The following is a 23858-nucleotide window of genomic DNA, read 5'->3' on the forward strand; positions in this document are numbered from 1 at the left end:
AGTGCGGTACATCAGGTATTCAAAGAACAATTCCGGGAAATATTATCGCAATATCGAACATTCCTCATCAAAAATGGCACCCCTATGTTCCAATTCTGGTTCATCACATAGCTCCGCTCCTTGTCCAGCAGCCAACCGTGAGTGCACATATTGCCACCACAAGGGCCATTTTGCATCCTCATGTCGAAAGCGAGCCCATGAATTGAAACCCGTCTCCTTATCTTCGATTGCTTTAAACTCTCAGGAGCGGTCGTGCTCGGTATAAGTTGACATCCTTACAACCACCAGGGCTGGAAAGAAAAAGAGGAAGTGGGATCTATTATGACAACTTTTCAAAATTACCTCTTAAATGAACTACAACTGATATCAAGCTCATTCATTTCCAAAACTTGAAGTGATGCTCTAGCATACCCATAAATACGAAACCCTATAAAATTACTTACTGAATATCTCAGGCAACTTTCGTTCTCGGCAAACCGTGATTGATTACTTACCCAAAATTGTCTAGAATGGCCTCTGAAATAGGGAAACGCGATCTGATATTGGAGCTATTTCGTACAAGGAAGAAAACTCCAGCGATTGCTCGTCTTCTTAAAGCCACTGTATTAAGAACAACAGTATTTAAGGTAATTTCTGAGATCAAGGCCACTGGTAAGACTGAGAGGAAGGTCCAGTAGCGAAAACGACAGAGCTTGTCCGGAGAATCAAGGCTAAATTGCGAAGAAATCCTGCCCGGTCTATGAGACAGTTGGCCAAAGAGGAGGCTGTCAGCATGACCACTATGTGGACCTTAATCAGGAAGGATTTGGTATTGTTTCCTTACAAGAAGAGGCGTCGACAATTGCTTTCACAAGCGTCTCGGACAAAATGTTTGCTCCGTGGGAAGGAAATCGTCAGGAGATTGAAAGATGGTGAGCACGCGTCCTTCAATTCTGTGGACGGACGAAAAGCTGTTTAACATCCAAGCCACACACAATCATCAGAATGACCGGGTCTTAGCCATTAAAAACAGGATATCCCCATTGAGCTTTGGACATCATTTCAGCGGCAGAAACCACAATCGGTAATGGGTTGGGCAGGAGTGACCTTTGACAGTAAGAAACCACCTTTGGTATTGATTGAAGAGGGGGTTAGGATCAACCAAGCCGTCTATCTGGATATGTTGAGCGAGATAGTGTTTCCCTGAATCAAGGATAATTATGGAGAACAGCTTATGACCTTCCAACAGTATAAATGCCCCATCTCACATTTCTGTTAAAGCATTGTTGGACGTGCAATTCAGGTAGACCATGGAAATCGACTTAACCTTGACTGGCTACTACCTCCTCTTAATAATGACCACAAGGATAGCTATTTCCTTCAGACCAACTTGGTTAGTATAAAACGTGAATTAAAGGCGAAGAATGCACAAGTCATATTACGTTGGAGGAAGCCCACGAATCTAAAAAAAGGGTGTTTGATTGGGCAACTGTCAGCGAAAATGTCCTCGATTTTCGTTCCTTTATAAACGGACACGAATACGGATATGAATACTCTATCACTTCACAGTCGGTCACCTACGCCAATTGATCATGACATGACATCATTCTTACGCCAATCAACGGAAAAGCTTCAAACCGATCGATCTCGGTGATTTTAGTTTCGATGTTGCAATCACAAATGTTCCCCACGTAAGTCTTTAGTGAAGTCCGGGTCTATTAGCTTCACCATAGATTTCTAGACTCTGGATGTCGGACGACCGACCACTCGGTTAGTTAACGGTACAATAAACCGGTTTGTGATCAATTCCCAGGAGACTAGTGATGGGATCAAACAAATTTCCAAAATCAGGATCGCCAGAAAGCTAGGAAAGTCAAGGCACGGGCCTTTTCTAACGTATCGTAGAATATAAGCTTGGCCAAAAAGGTGACCCTGGTTTGATTGGAAAAAAATCAGGGTCACTTTTGTGATTAACTAACGGGTTTTCGATCTTCCGCTAGTAATGCCGTATGCCATTAAAAATGTAAATTGGTAGCCCTACTTGCAACCTCCGGTGATTTTTGGTTTGGTCCCCATCAGTAGTCATGACTCGTAGTCTAGTACGATAATTCACGAACTTCTAGAAATATGGACTGGGAACGAGCATCCCGTCAAATCGGTCTGTTCTTGGTCACAACAACTCTGAGCCTACTTGCCTAAGCATAGTTTTGGGCTCAAATTTGGCCAAGTTCATCCATTCAACAAGATCTTGTGGTCGTATGAAGTGCTCATTTGGCATAAAGAAAACTGTTTAAAAGATGAGAAATTTTTGCTTCCGTTAGCAGTCCACGTCTCTAGAAGGCCCTGCCTGAGCCAAGCTACAAGGTATCGAGACAAATTAAAATCAAATAACTAGTACTGAATTTTTCTACTGTGCGATCATAAATTTAGAGTTCGCAGAATGATTTGTCAAAAAACACAATAAAAATTGATTATTGGTAGGGAAATCGAAAAAAAAGTTCCCGCCATGGGTTGGTAAATCATATTTCTTAAACTTTGTCACTTTAACATAGGAAAACAATTGCAAAACTGTAGCAAAGCTAATTTTGATTCTGATACCTCATTGATGACTTGATATTTGGACTCTCCTCACCATCATTAGACTCTGACGAAATATGTTGTTTTCACGTCATGTAGAAACTGTACATAGAAGTTTGACGGTTCGGACGTGCGAAAGAACTGAAATCATCATTTGATTTCCAGTCGACTAAGGCCTATCTAGGTTTTCATGGAGTTTTGAAGTTTTGGAGTCTTATTGCTGATTAATTTACTTATAGAACGATGTCAAAACCTTGGCCAAATGCTTCAAAATATTTTTTGTTTCGCAGTGGTATATTTCAAATCCTTCTTGACTTGTCGGTAGCTTTTGTAATTATTAGAGCTCTAAAAAATAGTCGATTAAATTTGGCCAAATAGCGGCTAAAAAAGGTTGGGAAAAATGGCGAAATAGTTGAGAAAATAGTTGATAAAATATGCGGAAAACAAGCATTTACTATTATTGAGTAGTGTATTTCAAAATTGCCCCTCCGAGAATAGGCAATTTCAGGTCTAGCAGTGCTGTGGGTTAATGACAATGAGTCTAAATTGAATCAACAAACAATGGTAGATTTCTGAGTGAGCGAGAGAAAGTACCTAGTGAGGTGATTACAGGTATTGAAAACAAACAACTATTGGCATCATTTGTTTCCTGAAACATTCAAGCACCGATAGATACGTACCAAGTGACTCCACCCCGTGCCAGCCCCGAGAGAGACACTACAACACAAACAGACTCCGAATGTAGATTTCGTTGATTTTTAAAAGCTTGATTTAGAGCGGGTAAGTGCTCGATGGCTGCGTTAGACCGGTTGGGAAACAAGGCCTGGACCATCAAGAACGAAATAGTTGTTAAGTTTTAAGATTTAGGCATGGCTTTACTAAATGAAATTTTCAAAAACATCGATTCAAATTTTAACTTATTTTTTCATGAACAGCCACGGATCTCGTCCCCTACAATGAGATTGTGCCCCATGATATCCTGATTTCAAGAAGTACCCTCATATGTCTCGGCATTTTTATTTTGGCATGATATGGCCTGGGCTTCCCGTGAGAGGCGAGTCTCTTACACCTTATTATCCCTGAGTTAAGGCTTGGACGTTACCCAGAATGAGCACCAGCTCTATGCTTTGGTCATAGTATTCTCATACCGGTTAACGTCCAACCCGCTAACTCCAAGGTACGAGCTTTAAAAAACAGGCCTCAGAGCTCAGTTTTTTAAAGCCAAAGGAGTGAATCTTAGATGGAGAAAAGGACGTACTATACTGGATAGGGTGAATCTTTCTCGATCTTAGATTCACTCCTTGTCTTTAAAAAACTGGGCTCAGGCCTCAGGTAACATGGCCCGTTATGGTTGCCATACCTAGTCGAAATAATCCCGACAGCTTTGGTGTAAATCTGAATTGTTGACAATACTTAGTGGATGTGTTCGTGCGCATCTCCGCTTGAATGCTTTACCTTATCCGCTTCATGGTATGCATATTTTCGTGCCAAAATTTTGGATCGGGAAAGATGGTGAAACACTACAAAAAGTAGAACCAATTTTGAATAAGCTTCTCCAGAAAGTTGTATACAAGGCCATCCGAAAAGCGGTCCGCATGAGCAATAAAATGTTTACCCGCATATTCAAAGAGGTCCGCACTCGCTGATTGAAATGGGTGAGTGGGAAAAGGATCTGGTTGGAGAGGTTCCTTACGTTGGCTTGGCTTAAAAAGTTGACACATCTCACAATTTGAAACAGTCTGCACAATATCATTCGACATGCCCGGCCATGTGAACAATTCACGGGCACGACTTTGGGTACGATTGATGCCCTGATGAGGTTCATGAAGGCGAGTGAGAATTTCCGACGACAACTGCGAGGAATGATAATTCGATGACCATCCATAATGAGGAGACCATCCTTCAGGAGAAATGTGATTTCAATCCTTGATGAAATTTCGAGCGGGATGACAAGATAGAAGTTTGTGGACTGCTGTCCTACTAGTAAGGGCGGAAATTATTTCTTGAGAGCTATCATCAATTGAAGCTTCTTTATGGATGAAATCTAGGGCAAGATCATCCGATTGTTTGCAATCTGTGGTTACATGAAGGCATATTACCTTACAAACCCGTAGATCTAGATCATCATCTTCTGCCATTGGTCTTGCTACTGGCGCTCGGCTTCAAGCGTCCGCAATGAGATTATCTTTACCCTTCTTCAAAAGGACGGTAAATACGTAGGGCATTAATTTTTCCAAAATTCGCTGCATACGGCGATTATCGAGAGCTGCAAGAGACTTTACAGTACAGATCGACACCAGTGGGCGGTTATCCGTGACAACACTAAAATGAGGATGACCGAGAAGGTAAAATCGGCAATCTTCAACAGCCTGTTGTATAGCGAGGAGTTCCAATTCGCAGGCGGAGTAGTTACTTTCAGTTTTGGAGATGAATCTAGAACCGGCTTGAATTAGTTTCCAAAGAGGTTCTTTTGAAGTCCCATGATTTTGCATCGGGCGAATCCAATTCCATGAAGTTTGGAGGCGTCAGTGATTAAGGTAGTCTCCAAGGATGGATCGACATGAGAAAGGATGGGTGGTGCAATTTGAGCAGATTTAGTCCGCTCAAAGGCGTTAGTATGGACATCCAACCATTGCCATGCATTCTTCTCCGAAAGCAATTCCCTGAGTGGTGTGAAATGTGCTTTAATTGACGGTTCGAACGTGGTTAGTTGATTAAGAAGTCCCATAAAACTTTGGAGTTCTGATCGATTGGTCGGTGTTGGAAACTTGGAAATACCTTCCAACTTCTTTGGATCTGCCTTGACACCGGATTCGCCTATGATATACCTCGTAAACTTGACTTCTTGGCCAATGACAAATTTGTCCTTCGATAACTTGATGCCGTGCGTTCTGCATCGGGTGAGAACTGCATGGATGATGGCTTTGAGCTGTTCGAATATGTTTGCGAAACAAAGTATGTCGTCCACAATTTTCTTTACTTTATTCAATCCCTCCAACGCCTTGTCGCCACGCTTAAAATACTCATCTCCAGAGCATTACAAGCCCATGGGAGCACGGCAATAACGTTTCCGGCCCCATGGAGTTAGAAAAGTCGTATACTTTCGGCTTTTTTCATCAATAGGGATTTGCCAGTATCCTTTTGTTGCGTCCATTGTCGCAAACCATCTTGAAGAGGGAAGAATGGAATTGGCAACATCAGATGGAGATGAAAAGGGATGAATTGGTCGCTCAACATATTTATTTAGTCCCTTATTATCAACGACCAAACGGACTTGGCCGTTGGGCTTGGGGACCACATGGAGAGGAGAAACCCACTCAGAAGGCTCTTCGGCGTCTTCTATGATACCCATATTTTCCATATATGAAAGCTCTTTCCGAGTTGGGTCAACAAATGCCATCGGAATTTGACGAGCCGTGGTGACATGAACGGGTCTGGCATTTTCCATGTCACGAAGGTGGATGATCATTGGAGTCCCGTTCATTGGCTTAAAGGTTGACGTGGAGTCAAAGACATCTTGAAATTGATCGATATATCTCTCTTTTGTGATGTTTAGATATTCCGAAACGTTAGCAAACGAAACAGTTTTACGGATTTCACTTCGAAATTGGCGAGGGGCCTTCATTCCCATTCCTTCACGGAATACGGAAAAGACCAGGGAATGATCTCAAGATCAATCATCGTATGCCACGGTAGGAGAAAATCATCAATGTCAGGTGTGGTGAAGGCGATGACGGACGTCGTCTTGTCGAGCCACTTAATCACGAGGTTGACAGAACCATCACAACGTATTTGCGAATCATTAGCTACGAAAATTCTTTTCTTGTTTTTCGGATCCGCGACTATACCATGTTTCTTTAGGAGGAAGGATGACACAACAGGATCGGTGGCACCAGTGTTTAGAAGGGTGGAATACTCAAATGGGCGCCCTGTTTCAGCAGAGATCGTGACTTTTACTCTCGGTGTTACCGCGGAGAAATCGGTTTGAGAACGATTGAGGACAACGAACATGAGTGAAATACTTGGAGACAGATTCTTTCGTCTCAGAAAGATTTTTTCTATTGCGGTGAGAATACCATTCGATGCATGTTGAAGATGAAAGACCAAATGAGGACGTGTCCAACAATGACCGAATTCTTGAAGAAGGTTATACCGCAATCATTAAAATGACAGATGGATATACTCGATTTTTTGCACGTTCGAAAAGACGCTGCGCCATGTTGAGTGATCTAATCATGGATGCATGAACACGAAGATATTTATTCTCGGAATGATTTAAAAGATTTTCTCAGAAAAGGTACATGGTAAGACATAACGCGGGAGATTCGAAAGCATATAACAAAGGTAACCCACCATCTCACAAGAGATAAGAAAATGATGTCAATCATGCTCCAGTTCCGAATTATTTGCCAAATGGTGTACATTTCTTCACAATGTTTGAACTCCCAAACTAATTTCCAAGTGGCATGAAAAGATGTGTTCAAATACCTATTTAATGTTACAAGCACGATCTTACGGCTCTGTTCAGAGGTAAGTTTAATAAACGCTCGTACCTCTGCATAAGGGCATGGAGTACGGCATTATGTAGTGGAGTGGAAAGCTCTCGGAAACCTTGCTAGAAGACGTTTCAGTTTTGCGTTACCTCCTAATCGAGTGCTTGAACATTCATAGGAATTCATTGAGCACTCTCTCAGCGGGAATGTGCCTGATCAGGAGCTCTACAAAACCTTGCTAGAAGACGTTCGATCTTCGACGGGGCTTTCCACTCCACTAATGACTTACTCCATGTTTAAGGCGTCGGCTTGACCCAGAATGAGCATTCCCTCACGTCTTTGGCGAGTGTAGTTTCATACCGGTTAACGCCCAAGACCTTAACTCTAGTTTACGAGCTTTAAAACACTGGCCTCAGGAAAGTTGCCCAAAGGGTTATAGTTATCATCCTTATATAGCTACAAGGAAACATTGATTTCGATGTGCAATAGGCATTTGGAAATCAGAAATCTGACATCATACGAGTACCTTCCAATGACCGATGTGAGTGATGGCTTTCACGACGCTAATTTACAGTGGTTTAACAAGTTTCTTCGCCTCTTGGATCAAAACTCTCAACGACTTTCGTACTGGCCAATTACAAAGATGGTTTTCATTCAACTGACCAATCAAGATCGATATGTGGCGAGATATGCTTCTACCGATTGGAAAGGATCAAGCGGACGATTTTTGAATAACACTTGGTAGCACTATCAAATGGCACGAACATGTCATGCTGTCATGCGAATTAGGATAAGCAGTTATGCGGAGAAGCGGATAGTAGCGGATACGTTGGGGCGCTTTTCCCCATCTCCGCTTGCTTGCTTTTGTGCTATTCATATATATGCTATATATGCTTTATCATATTCATATGCATTGTATTCATATTTTCTCCACTTCTACCTCAACTGCGTGTAGTAAGATGGTGAGGTGATCCTGCAGGATATGCATCAAGCGCTATCTAGCTCGTTTAGAGTGTGGTGTTCTCTACCAATCTTCGTTGTCAAAATAATATTTCGAAATTGAAATAGGACACTTCAGCAAAATATACAAAATCGCCGTACTCTTAGACCATATATTTTTGGTAGATACTAGCGGAGAACTATCATCATCTCTTGGAATCAGATGTTCTTGTAATTGCCTTGAACAGCGAATGCTGGATTGGAGTATGCTCGTGTCGCATTCTTGGTGTTGAAGGGTTGTCGCCAGTGACTCCACATTTGGATGGATTGTGGAGCTTGACTAGCCTTTCAAAACGTCATCGACCATCAACTCGTGGGGCTAAGGCCTGGACATTCCAACATCTGGACAGTGCTACTCTAGCTGATGGAAAGCACAGCGCCTCTACAATCAGAGACTATACCCTAGCAGCCGGTCAGCTGACATTCGTTCGCTCTAAACTCGTCCGCCTGGCTAGCTCTCATCGCGCTCTCTAGGAGTTGCTTCCTCTATGATATTAGTGCTACAAGAGAGCTAAAGATATTTTTGAGGACGCTAATCAGCTTTGGTTATTAAGATTTTTTTGTCAGACCAAAACTGGATTCAGAACAGTAAAAAGCTAGGCAAAGCAGCAATATAATTGTCGAAAAACGATCCCTGTTATACGTGGATCGGAGAAATCAGATCCCCCAGAGCATTTATTCCCGAACCTAAAACGACCATCTCACTGTCATTTATTTCCGAGCACAGAAAAAGTCAGTGATGAATAATAATACTGCAGTTGTTGTCATGGCTCAAGATCAATATCATTCGTTTTACTCACTCTCCACTACATGACGAAAGTCTAGGAATTTCTTTGATTTTCTAATTGACCTTTGCATTCGCTCGCGCTTTGCTCGATTTCCATCTATGCAATCAATGTAATTTTGGGACAAATGGCATTTCACCGAGCGAGAATTATACTTTTCTAACAAATATGACAATTCCACATGCAAATTTATTTCCATTGTGATCTTACTTTTGATTGAAATATTGGGCTCAGTTATGAGCAGACTTCAAAAAACATTAAAAATAAGTTCAACATTTTTTGATCAAACAAGCCTGCTTTTTGTGAATACGAACTTTCTCCGTTTCCTTTATGCCTGGTTTATCCCCTTCTTTGCTCTCTCAAGTATCTCTCAAACATATGAAAATATAGCAGACAAAGATTTGTTCAAACATGGAGGTATTTCCAATTGTCATCGGATACCTCGGTAGGGTTTGATCTCATCAAAAAACGGGACTAAAGCGGTCCCGGTAACGGTAAAGCCTTGCCTTGGATCGGTTTTCACCCTCCATCCTTTCAACGAGGTTACTGCTGATCATTTAAAACATCTTTCACTCACTGTCAAGTGGTGCTTGGATGTTTCTGGCAACCTCTGACATAAAATATATTTTAGAACTTAACACAAATTCCTCTCACTGGTAATTTTTATTCACGCAAGTCAAATTTCTTTGTTCGTCCATGTTGTATCACCTGTTTAGCTTAACCTCAACTTGGACAATTGAAAATTTGAACCATAGAAAAAAGGGGGGACGATAATTCTTCCATCATCCTTGAGCTACAGCGTAAAACTTGTCATGTTCATTCTTATAATTTTGAATATCTATGGTGAGGGAATCTGGGTGGCTTTGATAGCGTAAATAAAATATTTTTCAATTTCTGGTCAGGAGGTTCAGTTCAATAGTTTCTAAAGTTTCCGTTACACTATTAGGGTACATTTGACGGCGTCAAATATGTCCAGTATACCGTTGTCCATGGTTCAAACCGTATTCTTTTTTTGTGAGGTCTTTCTATTACCTTATGTGTTCTTTTTGAATCATGATGAATGTGAGTTATCAATTGCTTCATTGGTCCCCACTTCAGTGTTAAGGAAAATGACAACATTCTGAAAAATAACCTGCAAACAAACGTCACCATCGGGCTAGAAATACGTTTCAAAGAAAATGTGAAAGGAATCGGCCGATATGTCCCGAATGTAATGGTGCTCAATGATGATAAATGGTCCAATTGGGACCGATTGATCTTGCTTTCATGTCCTTAGCTTAGTTTTAAACATGATTCAACAACGACAGTCTGTCAAGAACTATGGAACCCAATCGGACATACCTACGAACAGCTTTGGCATTAACATTCATCAGCTTTTCACAAGGGCAGATCATAAAACATGCACGGTATGAATCCGAGTTGGCTCCCCCCTCCAGATGGCCCGGCTACTTTTTCGGCTCAAGCTCTCTCATTGGAGATCAAGGTGGTCAAAACTTTGTTTGCGGCGTTCGATGCCAACTGAGCGATGTTGGCTGTGGAATGTTTTTGGTCAAGGACAACATTTGCTATATGGGATCAAGGACCAACAGGCTACCATCGGTTATTGTTGGCCCTCAAACCAGCGATGAAAACGTATTTGTTAACCCGGGTAAGAGCGCCACGATAAAAAGACCAAAACGGAGGGAAAAAAAAGCAAGATCAATCCTCATTCCAGAACACATTGACGATCTCATACCTTTATTCAATTCCATCAGCGGAGCACAGAGCTCCATTGAATGGTTATCAACCATCGATTCGTACATTGATCTTCCACCGGAAAGTGTTCTGAATCACTGTTTGTACCATTGCTTGTATGAAGAACTCGTTTGTGACATTGCCGTTTTTGAAAATGGTCGATGCCATTTTGGTCAACTTGACGGACCCAAGAACGCAACTGCTAGCCAACTTATCGATCCGGCAGGCCCATGGGATCTCTTCTTCTCTCCCCCTTACCGCACTTGGTACTTTGGTAACAATACTTGGCATTCAGCCTTCAATTCAGTTGGACCTCGGTTATCCAAGCACTTATTTCGATTGCTCTTCGGTTCAATTGAGGAAATGTGCGCCATCGATTGCAACTTTCACACTCAATATTCAAGTCCTTGTTCTTTTTATGCGTACAATAATGAGACGCAAGAATGCTATTTAGGTGCTCTCAATTATACTGGAAATATGTTTGGAGAAATTATCTGGCAGAATGTTACCGTGAAAGCAATGACGGGCAAGTTTGAAGGTTATTACTCGTGATTGGGGTAGAGTTAAACTAATATAATATAACACTTTACATCCTAGATCAAAAAACGTCGATGGTTGATCATTTCATAAATTTGCCTTTCAAGGGGTACCATGTGAACAAATTTTTATACAAGACCACAGAAAATACTAGTGCTTGTGGTTTAACGTGCTTCTTGGACCCTGACGAACGTTGCTCCTTCTTTGTGATTGTACCTGGATTTTGCTACTATGGGGATGTGTTCCAAACCAATCCCACAACTCCTGCGCCCGCAATTGATCCAGGGGATACCAATACCATGTACATTAACACAGGTAAGGATTCAACTGAAATTGATGAAGATGCGCAAAAAAAACTTGGGAGGTCGCATTACATATGCTTATCGATCAACCGAAAGGACAATTGTGATGGATGATTGTTTTCGAGAGAAATAGGGTCACTTTAATGGGACCCAATGTTGAGATTCCAATTTTTTCTTTCTTCTTTCATGGGTCTCAAGGCATATGCAAGGTTTATCTCTGATTCTGAAGGAATCCCTGAGTGGTAGAATTGAGGTACAGCCTCATATAAAGGAATCTCCATGGTTCACCCTGGACTCTGTCTCAAGTCCAAGATCTATTCGGGCATCAGTTTTGTCAAGGCAGATCCAACCCAGCAATGTTCAGAGAGCATATGGTTTCGACAGATTTCCACGTTTCATTTCTAGGGGTTCTAGGAGCCTCCTTGCATCTAGTCCCAAAAGAACTTCCACAAGTGAATTAGTCGTCTGCCTTAATTGGGAGGTCTCGAAGACGCTTCCAGTGACCCTTGAATCGGGCCCAATCTTTGCCCTTTGTGAGTCCCCCACACTTTAGGAATAACCTTCGTGTTGAGATCCACTTTTGTCGGCATACAAGATCCTCAAGTTGTAGTCTCTAGACTTTATAGTTAATGAACCAACTGCACAGACCATGGGTTTTTCCTTTTTTTCTGGCCTCGAAGCCTGCTCAATCCTCGTTCACTCATGAATTAAGTATTCGACCCCTCGTCGATTATGGCACAATATGGCCCTCTGGACCCTTCAAAGTCACGGCAATAATACCAAGTACGACGACACCTCCTACCTCAGTTGCGTTGAGGACGGAAGAGGCCATACCACAACGTGCAAGGTTGGAGGACGTGCCACGGCTTCTTTGGAACATTTCATTATGAGAACTTTTGCATCCATCCTTTTCACAAAGCTTCCTGCTGTTGCTGTCTTGGCTGACGTACTCCACTCCAAGACATGAAACGTAGAGCCTTTTTTCGATTGCCAAATCATATCTTTGTACTACCGTTGGACTCACAAAGGTGTCACAACTGGAGGCATTGTGGAACTCTGAGCAGATTGGGCAACCCTGCTCCAATAAAGTGGTGTTGTTCAAAGCAGCTCTGGTCCTTATCTCCCAAGATTGGGCAAAATATTTTCCATCTTGTTAGGATCACTACAGTAGCTAATCACTCAGTTTGGTTAATCTTTTCTCCATTCGAATCTCTCTGCTTTGTTGGTTCCATTCATTAAAGGTCTCCTTATCAAGCTTACACTCTACACAACGTACAATTTGACCCCAGAGATTGTCCTCTTGGTCCCACTCTCTTTTGAGAGATGAGTGGATGCCCGTGCAAGTTGAAAGCTAGGTACTCTAAGCTCTGGAGATCCCTTGGTTTCACTCTAGCAAGGTTTTCGACTCCTTACTTGTGGTCTTCAGCAATAAGTTCCACTCCCCAAATACTTTTAGTGCGGCTTTGTAGTGGTTCTCCGAGTTCCCCCAAAAACTAGACCAATCGTCTTGGTGCTTCTCCTAGTGAGGCTTTCAACATCCCCATCTTCTCGAGTACAAACTTTGAAGATGTATGGATCAATGCCTAGGAACATACATACAGCTACTTCGGACTTTCACATGCCAAAATTCAATGGAAATGTGTTCGAGCTCTATGAATGAGCTAGTTCGAGGTGTGTCCATTATAAAATCAAAATATCGAAATAACACAAAAATGCGGATGCGGCTGCGAAAACTTATTTATTGCCATTTTTCCACGTAATCAACATCTTTATCAATACATTCATTAATCCACTTCATCCGTGACAAAATTTCCGGTCGGGTTTTGAAGTCATCGTCTGATAGAAGTTTCCTTACTGCCGCATTCTAGACATGGTTGGCTGTATCCCCAGTGATATTCTTCCCAGCACATTGGGACATACCACATCCAACCTATAGCTCAGACTTGACCCCCATGCGAATTCTTTCTGTTCTCAAAGGGGGAATCACTCATTGACCCCAGGGTCCTAAAGAAAGGCTTGACGCTCCCTTGTTCTCCCGACTGTCCTCTCGTGTCCAAGGGCAAAAGGACATCTTAGGCTCATATTCTTCGTTTGCCCAGAAGTCTTCCTGATTCGTGGGTCCAATAAATCCACCGGATGTGGAACCCACTCCTTGAATATTCATGTTAGTGTTTCTTAGGGCCTGGGATGAATTAATTTCTACTTGACTCGTGACTCTTCCGATGTTATCCCCATCCCTCTGACCCACAGATAGACGGAGGCTTGTTCAATCTCTCTTCAAGGCTGTGTCTAACATCAGCTTGGAGATCCCGGACACGTCGTTTCTCGGTGAACAAGTGTGCCGCGATCTGGTCCTGAACTTCTTCTTCCAGTCTATCTCCCATGTATTCCTGGAGTACGGCTTGTAGACTCCATAAGGTCTTCTCCACGGCTTCCAAATTCAGCTTGATTCTCGTCCTCTACGTTTTGAGATGATCACCAATCCTTGCTCTAATGGCATCAATTTGCAGGATGCGAATCCTTTTCTTTGAAGACATGGATTTGCGTGTCGTTGGGTCAATAACACCGCCAGAACGTGCTTTAGGTGGTACAACAATGTCTGACTGAAGAAAGTGCTAACCAAGTGCGTTCCAAATCCCCATTGAATAGGCTTTTGAAAATTTAGATCTATATAACGGTTTTAGGCATACAAGTTTTTTAAGTGGGCTACAAAACCTATAAAACAATAGAACCAAAGTTTATTGTTATTTATTATATATATTATTATATATGCATATTTGTTATTCTAATTTTCTGAGCTGGAAAAATGCCAAGATGTGTTTGGGTATTTCCATCAAAACTTTAAAGGGAATCTTTACCACTGTGCCGCCTTACTTGCCGCTTTAGATTTAACCTGCCACTTTCGGTAGTTCAAAGCCCAGGGTTGGCAGGTGGCGGAATTCAACGCCAAATAATCAAAAGTGACAGAATGGAAAAGTCATTTGCAGCGTTAAATTTCAATTGGCAGTAAGTCAAAAAATGTGGCGGAATATGGCGGAATGAAACCTGAAAAAACTTGCAGAAAAGGTTTTTTTGTAATGTCGCAAGTTTTAGTTGTTGTTATAAGGTTTTGAACTGAACATTTTTTGTACCTATCACGTTTTCTTAAGTTCCGTTTAGTTTATTGAGTTGTATTGAGAGGTCCCTATTTTGTTGCAAAAGTATCTGTAATGGAATGGATGAGAGAGTTCTTGCAGCTTGCGCAGTGACATGTTTGTGTTGGTTTTGAGTGGAATTCTGTTTAGTTCAAGTCTTAAAGCAAAGCGTTCATTAATAAATAAAAAACTTAAGAAAAAAGTTTCGTGAATAAGAAGGAAATAAATTAAACCCAAAATTCCAGTTTGCAGTTCCTTTTTTCACGGTTCTCTATATGATACACGAGAATGAAAATACCTGTAATTTTGTAATGTAGCATCATTCCTGGCACTAAATTTAGAGACAAGTTAAGGTGATGGAACGGGTTTTAGTCCTTCCATTACCGTTACATTCTTCTTTCATAGACAAGGGAGATAAAATTGTGTAAAGGGTACCTAACCGATTGTTTTTAGAAGTGCCCTCTCAAATGCAATGGCTTACTTGCCACTGATGGAATCAAATAAACAATAACGGGAGAAATTTGGTCCACGTCATATTTGCTAAACGCAAAAAAATGTAGAAACTGTTTTTTTGCAGTATTAGGCCCTCTTTTTTCTTAAAAAGTAATCGTGACGCCTTACCTTTTCTAAAATGTAACGGAAGCGAGCTACTTTTTAGTTAACGATTTAAGCCCTGCTTTGAACTGGTTTGGGGCATCTAATGCAAAGTATTTTGATCTAATGAACAAAAACGACACAGGACACCTGGACATCTGATGAGGGCTGGTTACACAGTATTTGTGCTCTATTTACTACAAAAGGCAACTTTTGGTACGTTTCCAGTTTTTTGTCACATTTGCCCTGAATCTAATGGAACCAGGAATATCTGTCATATTGCTCAATTGTTTGCTTGATTGCTGGAATCTCGGTTTGAAAATAGGGCTATATAGAGGGGTGCAGCCCCAAAGCTCAAAGGACGGGTATTGTGATGAATCACTTTGTCGATAGAAAACAAAGTTGCCTTTTTAATTTCATGACAAACGCTCATCCCGTTTTTTTGAATGATTATCTATTTCTAGACTATGCCCAGCCCTCGAACGTGTCAGATCATTTCTACACCCAGGTGACTTTGCCCTTCAAGGTTGCCCGTCTTCGATTGATCAATTTCCGACCCAATGTTCCAACATTGGAGACTTGCGCAATTGCTTGCAAAGCAGGATACGAACACTTACTATTGGACCAACTTGATATGAAATGCCAATTCTTCATCTATAATGACACAACTTTAAATTGTCACATGGGGAACTTGAGATTCAAATCTGATCATCCTCCATTGGAGGACACCCAACTAACAACTCTCTTCGTTGAAACTGGTATTGAATCTAATGTCTGATTAGTTGTATTTCATACAATATTGTTCTCAAATACTTCTTTTCGTGTCAGCCGTTTTAAAGGACATAAGCAAAGGAGATGACTTCTCACAAGAGCAATACAATCCGTCATGGAGTTCGTACATTTATCACAAAGCTACAGATTCAGGAACAACTGCCCTTCAATGTGGAGCACTCTGTATCTTTGATACAGGACCTTGCAACATTGCTATATCGGATTTTGTAACCAAAGCATGTTATCTAGGGGATTGGTACGTGAACAGCACAGAGTTTGGGGGCGTCTCAATCACCGGAGGTGTGAGCCATCGCAAGCGTAAGTTATCTATTGAAGTAATTGAATAAACAGTAAGCCCACATGTGAACTTGCATTGGCGAAGATATACAACGTGACCATATAGGTTTCCAACCCGTCAAAATCCGAGCTATCAACCAGATAGGAAATCAGTCTTTTTCAATCAGATGTGGAAGGGACAAGGCTTTTGTATTTTCTCAATAAGAGATTATGCTTAAATAAGAGAAAATCAGATTATCTTCTTTCGGCCACAAGGGCAGTATGTTTTAGGGGATTTTTTCATATTTCCCTGGAATAGTAATTCGCTCTCTAATGATAAACAAAATATTAATTGTTATTGTCCCTAATTCAAATGTTTCGACATTTGGCAATTTGTGTGCAGATTGTTTAAAAAGCTTCAAGTTTGCTACAATTCATAATTCGCCTTGGTGTTAGTGTACTAAGCATCTCTACTCGTTTTTCCAAACATTAAAATTTATTGAAACAAACTGTACGGAACGTGTGTCCCGGGGAGACGTTTTGATTCTCTTGAATTAATAATAACATATCTTTGTTGCGACTCTTGGTCATATCTTGGCGTAAAAATAAATATAAAGTCGTTCTTTAAAGGCTGGATTACTCACTTGATTTACTTCATTTGATTTACTTTTATTTTAGCACAACTTGGAGTGGTTTTGGGTGGACAAGATTCGACGAACTCAATTCTGGATACCGTGGATGTGTTTGACGAGTTCATAAATACATGCCAATATCCGGCAATTCCGAATATGAGGACATCTTTATATTCTATGGGTGCTTTGTATATAGAGTCTGATAATCAAATTGCGGTTTGCGGTGGAATTCAAGGAAGCACTCCAATTGGTAAGTTTAGTCAGTTTAGAAACAAATTCCCGTTCCCACGAAATGAAGCATGGTCGATATGTAGTCAAAGAGCGAAGTCACTAAAAAATGAATGCTCGTATCAATCATGTGATTGATTAAAAAGTAATCAAAAACGTCAAAACCAAATTGATGGAACTGCATTGCTCTATTGACGGCATTACGATGGTCTTTGTCATTCCAAATCTACGAGGAATGATGAAAAATCGCTTTGACGTCAAACGATCTCGGACAACGAGTGCCACTAATCCGCATTGCAAGGGTTTTGTGACTCCTTGTGATTCAGAGTTCTTACAATTTAAGTTCGGCTCGATTTGATTCCCTCTTTTAACGGGGTTATTGCTCTACACCAATGATCTTTCGGGAAATGGCAGACGATTGCACATACATCCCTTAGGCTGATTCTCCGTTGCAAAGCAATCAGGGACATTTGTACCATCAATAGGAGGGCTAATTTCCGAAGGTCAGACTTGTCGGGCCGGTCCAAAGTAAAAGGGTACCACAAAGTAAAAGGGTCAGGTTGCAAAATAAAGTTATTGTGCCGCAATGGGGCATAAACTGCCAAAAATTGACAAACACACTATGTTTCTTGGAACTCTTATTATCAAACATGATATTTGTAACATTTTGTCAAAGGCAATTCAAACATATTGGAAATAATGTCCAACGATCGGTACAATTCAGGACAGAGGCTAAGAAAATATCTCTAAAAATATATCGAACCTCACTTTCAAAAAGTACCCTTAGGTGTCTTTCACCTTCTTGTAACCCGCATTACGCGATGCCTTTCCATAGCGGCTTATCAAACATTACATTGTAAGCACTTAAAAATTGCATACTCTCCTATAGACGAGTGTCACATCCTGAATTTGGAAAGTGACGTGCCAAAATGGGAGGAATTCAGTAATTACGACGAATTTGTGCACAATTTCCGTTTGGCAGAGGTTGGCGACTACCTTTATGGCATCGCTGGGAATGGTGTCCTAGCCACTTCAATTTTTGAATACACAAAATCTACCGACCGATGGTTATTCAAAAACAACGTGCCCCAAGCCATAGAAGGTCATTGTAGCGTTGTGTATAACGACGAGATCTGGTTTATGGGCGGAAAGACGTAAGTATCTAAAAAAGTTCGATGTTTCCATTACATGACGTGTTACGTTTCTTAGCAATACCTTACCATGGCCCAAAGATACAACCGTTTACAATCCCACAACTGACGTATTTCGTGTCCCTGGAACAACGGGTCACCTCAATATAGCTCGACTCAACCCCGCTTGTGGTGTCGTTAAAGATCCGAACACTAACAACGATTGGATCCTTGTCATTGGAGGAAAAGACGAAACCTCAAATTCTCCTTTGAGCTCCATTGAATACTTTGACATTCAAGAGGACCTAGAGTGGAAAATTCTCACCACTCACGTTCCCTCTTTTGAGACCAACGTGACTTTACCATTAGGAGGATCGTCCAGTGGTGGATTTATCAAGTTTGGACCTTCTCGATTCATGCTTATTTCTGGTTCGACAACTGATGCGGGCATATCACCATCCAACTTGGCCATCTGGAATCGGGATGTAGGACAATTTCATCCCATTACATCCACGAGGATGTCAGTTGGGAGGGTAAGGCTGAAAATGGCGGTTTTACTCATTAAACCGAGCATAGATTTCTGGACACTGGATGTCGGACGGCCGACCACTCGGCAGGTAAAACAGCACGGGGGATGGTCTCTTGGGAAGTGATCACAAACCGGTTTATTGTACTTTTTTCCAACCGAGTGGTCGGTCGTCCGACATCCAGTGTCTAGAAATGTATTAATCGACCTACAAATATGATTTCAAAATTGTCTCTTTTCATTGCTCTTGCAGGACCTATCGGCCGTGGTTCAAATTCCGCTCCATACCCGGTGGACTTGTCTACCCATGGGAAACGATTGGGTCAAGATGGTGGAGCAAAACACGGACCACTTTTTCCAGCCCCTGCAACTCACAGGTTATGCTAACACGGAAGACACCATCATATCTAACTTGGACACATTTGAACTATACAAGTATTATTCCAATCCAATTCCAAGTCTTTTCTTTTCCATTTCTTTTCCATTAACATTTAACGGTCTAAAATTTCTTTTGAAAGGTCTTGCAATGACTTTTACCACTTGCGATTGGTGTGGCCCGAGTTGGGATATTTCAACGAATGGCGTCAAAAGAGTAACTTTATCAATCCTGGTCCTGTTTTGGATTACCAAGGTAACTGATTAATGATAAAGAAGCAAGTCTCTTTCCAACATTTTCCTTCTTTCAGCCATTGCTGTGAGGTACCCGAATTTCTTTGGGGGCCTCATTCACGTCAACGACAATGCCAAGCCTGACGGACATCCTGATGATACTTATTTCAAAGGCGATACCCGAACTTTTGCCCAATATGCCGTGGGACGTTATTCCAATGGACCGGACAATCGAATGCCTGGACCCGTGGGCAATGAAGGAACTGGAGATATTCCCATCTCCGTGGACAAGCTCATTCTTTATGTGAAAAAAGATTGCTGATTTGATTGAATGCAGTATTGCGAGGAGAAGGCTTTGATAAATCCTCAATGCAATATTCGTTTTTACACACTTTCTTGCATAATTTTTCATTTTTTATTCATCAAGAATTTCACCCCGTTATGACGAATGCAATGGGCCATATTTCGCCCCAAATACTCATTTTTATTTGTTGCCCAAGTTTAGGATCATGAATAAAGTCTTCACCGGATGACCAACATTATATGCGCAGTCGAGGGAATCTTGACATCTGTGGATCGAATTTTCAACGTCAGAGTTAAATGAATGATTTTTAATGGGGCTTTTTCCAATCTAGCATTTGGTTTAACCCACAAATGGAGATCCAAAAGGGCGTGAAAACTTCACAAAGAACCAAAAATTCAACAGAAAAAAGGAACAACAGGGTCAAGAATGACATCCTGCTCAATTGGCAGGCAAAAAAATATGTTTGATAAAGTTACCTGCGTGATTTAAATAGATCATGGGCCTTTAGGTACTAAGGGACGCTTATGATGGTACTTTTGGCCAATAACATACGTTTAGCAAGGTGTCGTAAATACAGTAGTTACTTTCGTATTGCCCACGTATATTTTGCGGAAAAGAAGCGCAATGCATTTTGGCAAGTGTCACAACAGATGAATGACACAACACAAAATCAAGTTTATGTAAAACGAGGCAAAGCCAGGACGACGTCACCATTGGACAAAGGCGGTTCTGGGAGACACTGAGTAATTTCATCCATGGAGGTCTCAATTTAGCGGGCGGTCTTTCCAATTGTCGTCGTATACCCCGGTAGGCTTTGATCTCATGAAGAAACGGGGCTAAACCGATACTTTAGGCCGTACCTTAGATCGATTTTAACCACCATTTTTTAAGAGGTTACTGATGATCATTTCCAGCCATTGTGCTCCATTTTTTACGTATTTATTTGTTCGTAATTCAAGATAACTGACATTAGAAATCAATGATCGTGCAAAAGTTTGCTCTTGTTTGCTTTGTAGTTGTTAAACACCTTTGATTCATTTTCAAGGAGTGCTTAGATGTTTCTGGCAACCACTGACATCAAAAATATTTTGAAACTTCAAACGAACTCATACCACTCGTAATTTTAATTCACGCAAGTCAAATTTCTTTGTTCGTCCATGTTGTATCACCCGTATAGCTCAAACTAAACTTGGACTGCTGAAAAGTTGAACCATAGAAAAAAACCAAGTTGACCAGAATTCTTCTAAGTAGAGCCTAAAACTTGAAATGTTCTTCCTTATAAATTTTGAATATACATGGCGAGTGAGTCTGTCTGGCTTGGATAGGGTGACGAAGATTTTTTTTCAATTTCTGGTCGGGAGGTTAAATCGAATGTGACACTTCTGGTCCCGTGGCAACTGAATCTACCAAGAAGGATCCTAGATTTTTATCATAATCTAAGAGGCATTGGTGATGAGGTGAAACTTGACAAGCTTAATGTTGATGATCTTCATATGTTGCAAACCATTTACTCCTGCAGAGATGAGCCGAAATTATTTTTTAAACTTCTGGAAGTGCGCGATCCCAAACTTTCAGATATTCTTGCGACTGGAACAGCGTTTGAATCCGCCAAAGACACACAAAATATTGCGTCACAGCAAACGTCGATGGACCTCATTCACCGGGTTGAATGCACGGGGTATGGCAGTACCATTCATCAAAGCTCGGGATGCCCAATAAGACACACAAAATGTTGCGTCACAGCAAACGTCGGTGGACGTCATTCACCGGGTTGAATGCACGGGGTGTGGCAGTACCATTCATCAAAGCTCGGGATGCCCTATAAGGGATCTGCCATCTTTTGAGTGCAACAAAGTGGAGCATTTAGCTCGTGTCTGCAGGGGTGGAAGATGTCTAAATTATCAACCACGTCCCATCGTTCATTCCCGTACTCCTGAGAGGTTCTCGCGAGCCACTCGCCGGGATGCTTCCCCCATCCGTTATAGGGGCACATCACCAGCCCATACTTCAGCCATCACGTCCAAAGCTGATACACCTACCATCCACCTCAAGTGCGTATTTGCAGGCGATTCAAAATCTCAACTACTCGCTGTTGCCGACTCGGGAGCAACAAGCTCTGTTATTCCAGTCTCCGCTCTTCCTCCTGGCGTTGCCACATCTCCGTCACGTATCAGGCTGATGGCAGCCAATGGCACCATTTTGAACAATTCGGGTTCCATATTTTTTGTAGCCATGGCTCCCCATGGACCTTCAGTCTCAATCAGAGCAATAGTGTCATCAGACCTTTCGGGTCCTAGCTTGATAAGTTGGCACGTTCTCGTTACATTGGATGTTTTACCTGAGGCATTTCCTTCGGTTATGGCAGGTGCGTCTACAAACGCTAACGTCATTAGAGTGTTAGATGATGACGATGATTAAGATTTGAGCGATTCCAACCATGACGTTTTTTATGATTGCGTTGAAGAAACCAACATCGTCCCGGATAAACTTGGATTCGAAGACTGTCTTAGTNTCGGTGCATTTGCTCTCGTGAGAAATGAAGTTATTCGAACTGGAATCGTCATTGGTAATGGAAGTGCTCCTGTTCCAATCAAACGTAACTTGGCCCAGGCGGTATGAGCTGCTTAGCCATTGCGGTTAACGACCCTGCTCCCAGGGCCCAAGTCCCAGGTCCCGTCCTCTTTTTGTACACATTCAAGTATTGGCTCTTGGTCTGACACTTCTGGTCCCGTGGCAACTGAATCTACCAAGAAGGATCCTAGGTTTTTATCATAATCTAAGAGGCATTGGTGATGAGGCGGAACTTGACAAGCTTAATGTTGATGATCTTCATATGTTCCAAACCATTTACGCCTGCAGAGATGAGCCGGAATTATTTTTTAAACTTCTGGAAGTGCGCGATCCCGAACTTTCAGATATTCTTGCGACTGGACTAGCGTTTGAATCCGTCAAAGACACACAAAATGTTGCGTCACAGCAAACGTCGATGGACCTCATTCACCGGGTTGAATGCACGGGGTATGGCAGTACCATTCATCAAAGCTCGGGATGCCCAATAAGGGATCTGCCATGTGTGTTTCGAGTGCAACAAAGTGGGACATTTAGCGCGTTTCTGCAGGGATGGAAGACGCCTAAATTATCGGCCACGTTCCATCGTTCATTCCCGTACTCGCGAGAAGAGGTTCTCGCGAACCACTCGCCAGGATACTACCCCCATCCGTTATAGGGGCACATCACCAGCCCATACTTCAGCCATCACGTTCAAAGCTGATACGCCTACCATCCGCCTCAAGTGCGTATTTGCAGGAGATTCAAAATCTTAACTACTCGTTGTTGCCAATACGGGAGCATCACGCTCTGTTATTCCAGGGTCCGCTCTTCCTCCAGGCGTTGTCACATCTCCGTCATGTATCAGGCTGCTGGCAGCCAATGGCACCATTTTGAACAATTCGGGTTCCATATCTTGTTTAGCCATGGCTCCCCATGGACCTTCAGTCTCAATCAGAGTAATAGTGTCATCAAACCTTTCGGGTCCTACCTTGATAAGCTGGCACGATCTCGTTGCATTGGATATTTTACCTGAGGCATTTCCTTCGGTTATGGCAAGTACGCTTACACACGTTAACGTCATTAGAGCGTTAGATGATGACAATGATGAAGATTTGAGCGATTCCAACCATGACGTTTTTTATGATTGCGTTGAAGAAACCAACATCGTCCCGGATAAACTTGGATTCGAAGACTGTCTTAGTGTGACCCTAATGGATGACCTAAATCAAGTTAAAGTGGATTATGGTGATGTTTTGGTTTCATCTCTTGGAGACGCTTCCGGTTGTATCAGGGGGCCAAAAATGATTATAGAGCTGGATCCAAAGTTTCAGAGCAAGCCATGGCAGGTGACTACAGCTCGTCCCATTCCCATCCGTTTTCCCAAGTTGTCGGATAATATCAGAACTTATTTCAGCCAAAGCCATTGAAAGAGTCACCTGGCCAACCTCCTGGTGCTCTCCTGCCCACTTCGTTGGCAAGCCGGGTGGCAAAAAAGTGAGGCTTGTCGCTGATTATCGCCATCTCAATAAGGCAGTCAAGCGACCCGTGCACCCGTTCTCATCCGTACTAGATCTCATTCGTCAAATTCAACCAATGCCCGTTTCTGAATCAATGTATGTATTAATGTAACCCCCTGTCATCTTGATTAAAATATATTTTCGTTTTGGCATTCTAGTCATCAGGTTCTCCAAGGTTTCT

The 23858-nt window shown here is 41.9% G+C and overlaps 2 protein-coding genes across 2 annotated transcripts; both read left to right on the plus strand.

Annotated features, from left to right (window-relative positions):
• Window positions 1–9894: 9894 nt before the first annotated feature.
• LOC131887330 (uncharacterized) lies at window positions 9895–11161 on the plus strand. Its single transcript, XM_059235912.1, has 2 exons — window positions 9895–10481; window positions 10548–11161. The coding sequence occupies exons 1-2, from the start codon at window positions 10154–10156 to the stop codon at window positions 11117–11119; spliced, it is 900 nt and encodes a 299-aa protein (XP_059091895.1). The 5' UTR covers window positions 9895–10153; the 3' UTR covers window positions 11120–11161.
• A 6085-nt stretch (window positions 11162–17246) lies between these two features.
• On the plus strand, window positions 17247–19790 carry LOC131886740 (uncharacterized). The gene is made up of 6 exons (XM_059235139.1): window positions 17247–17358; window positions 17931–18195; window positions 18251–18704; window positions 18951–19132; window positions 19216–19328; window positions 19384–19790. The coding sequence occupies exons 1-6, from the start codon at window positions 17247–17249 to the stop codon at window positions 19626–19628; spliced, it is 1371 nt and encodes a 456-aa protein (XP_059091122.1). The 3' UTR covers window positions 19629–19790.
• The last annotated feature ends 4068 nt before the right edge of the window (window positions 19791–23858 follow it).

This window comes from Tigriopus californicus, chromosome 9, assembly GCF_007210705.1.
Source record: "Tigriopus californicus strain San Diego chromosome 9, Tcal_SD_v2.1, whole genome shotgun sequence".
In the NCBI taxonomy this organism is placed as follows: Eukaryota; Metazoa; Arthropoda; class Copepoda; order Harpacticoida; family Harpacticidae; genus Tigriopus; species Tigriopus californicus.

Excerpts from the sequence above, each read along its gene's own strand:
- LOC131887330 (XM_059235912.1), top strand. The coding sequence starts at position 10,154 with ATGGAACCCAATCGGACATACCTACGAACAGCTTTGGCATTAACATTC. Across the intron at positions 10,482-10,547 it reads AAACGTATTTGTTAACCCGG|AACACATTGACGATCTCATA; the intron begins GTAAGAGCGCCA and ends TCCTCATTCCAG.
- LOC131886740 (XM_059235139.1), top strand. The coding sequence starts at position 17,247 with ATGGTCTTTGTCATTCCAAATCTACGAGGAATGATGAAAAATCGCTTT. Across the intron at positions 18,196-18,250 it reads TGGTTTATGGGCGGAAAGAC|CAATACCTTACCATGGCCCA; the intron begins GTAAGTATCTAA and ends TACGTTTCTTAG. Across the intron at positions 19,329-19,383 it reads TCCTGTTTTGGATTACCAAG|CCATTGCTGTGAGGTACCCG; the intron begins GTAACTGATTAA and ends TCCTTCTTTCAG.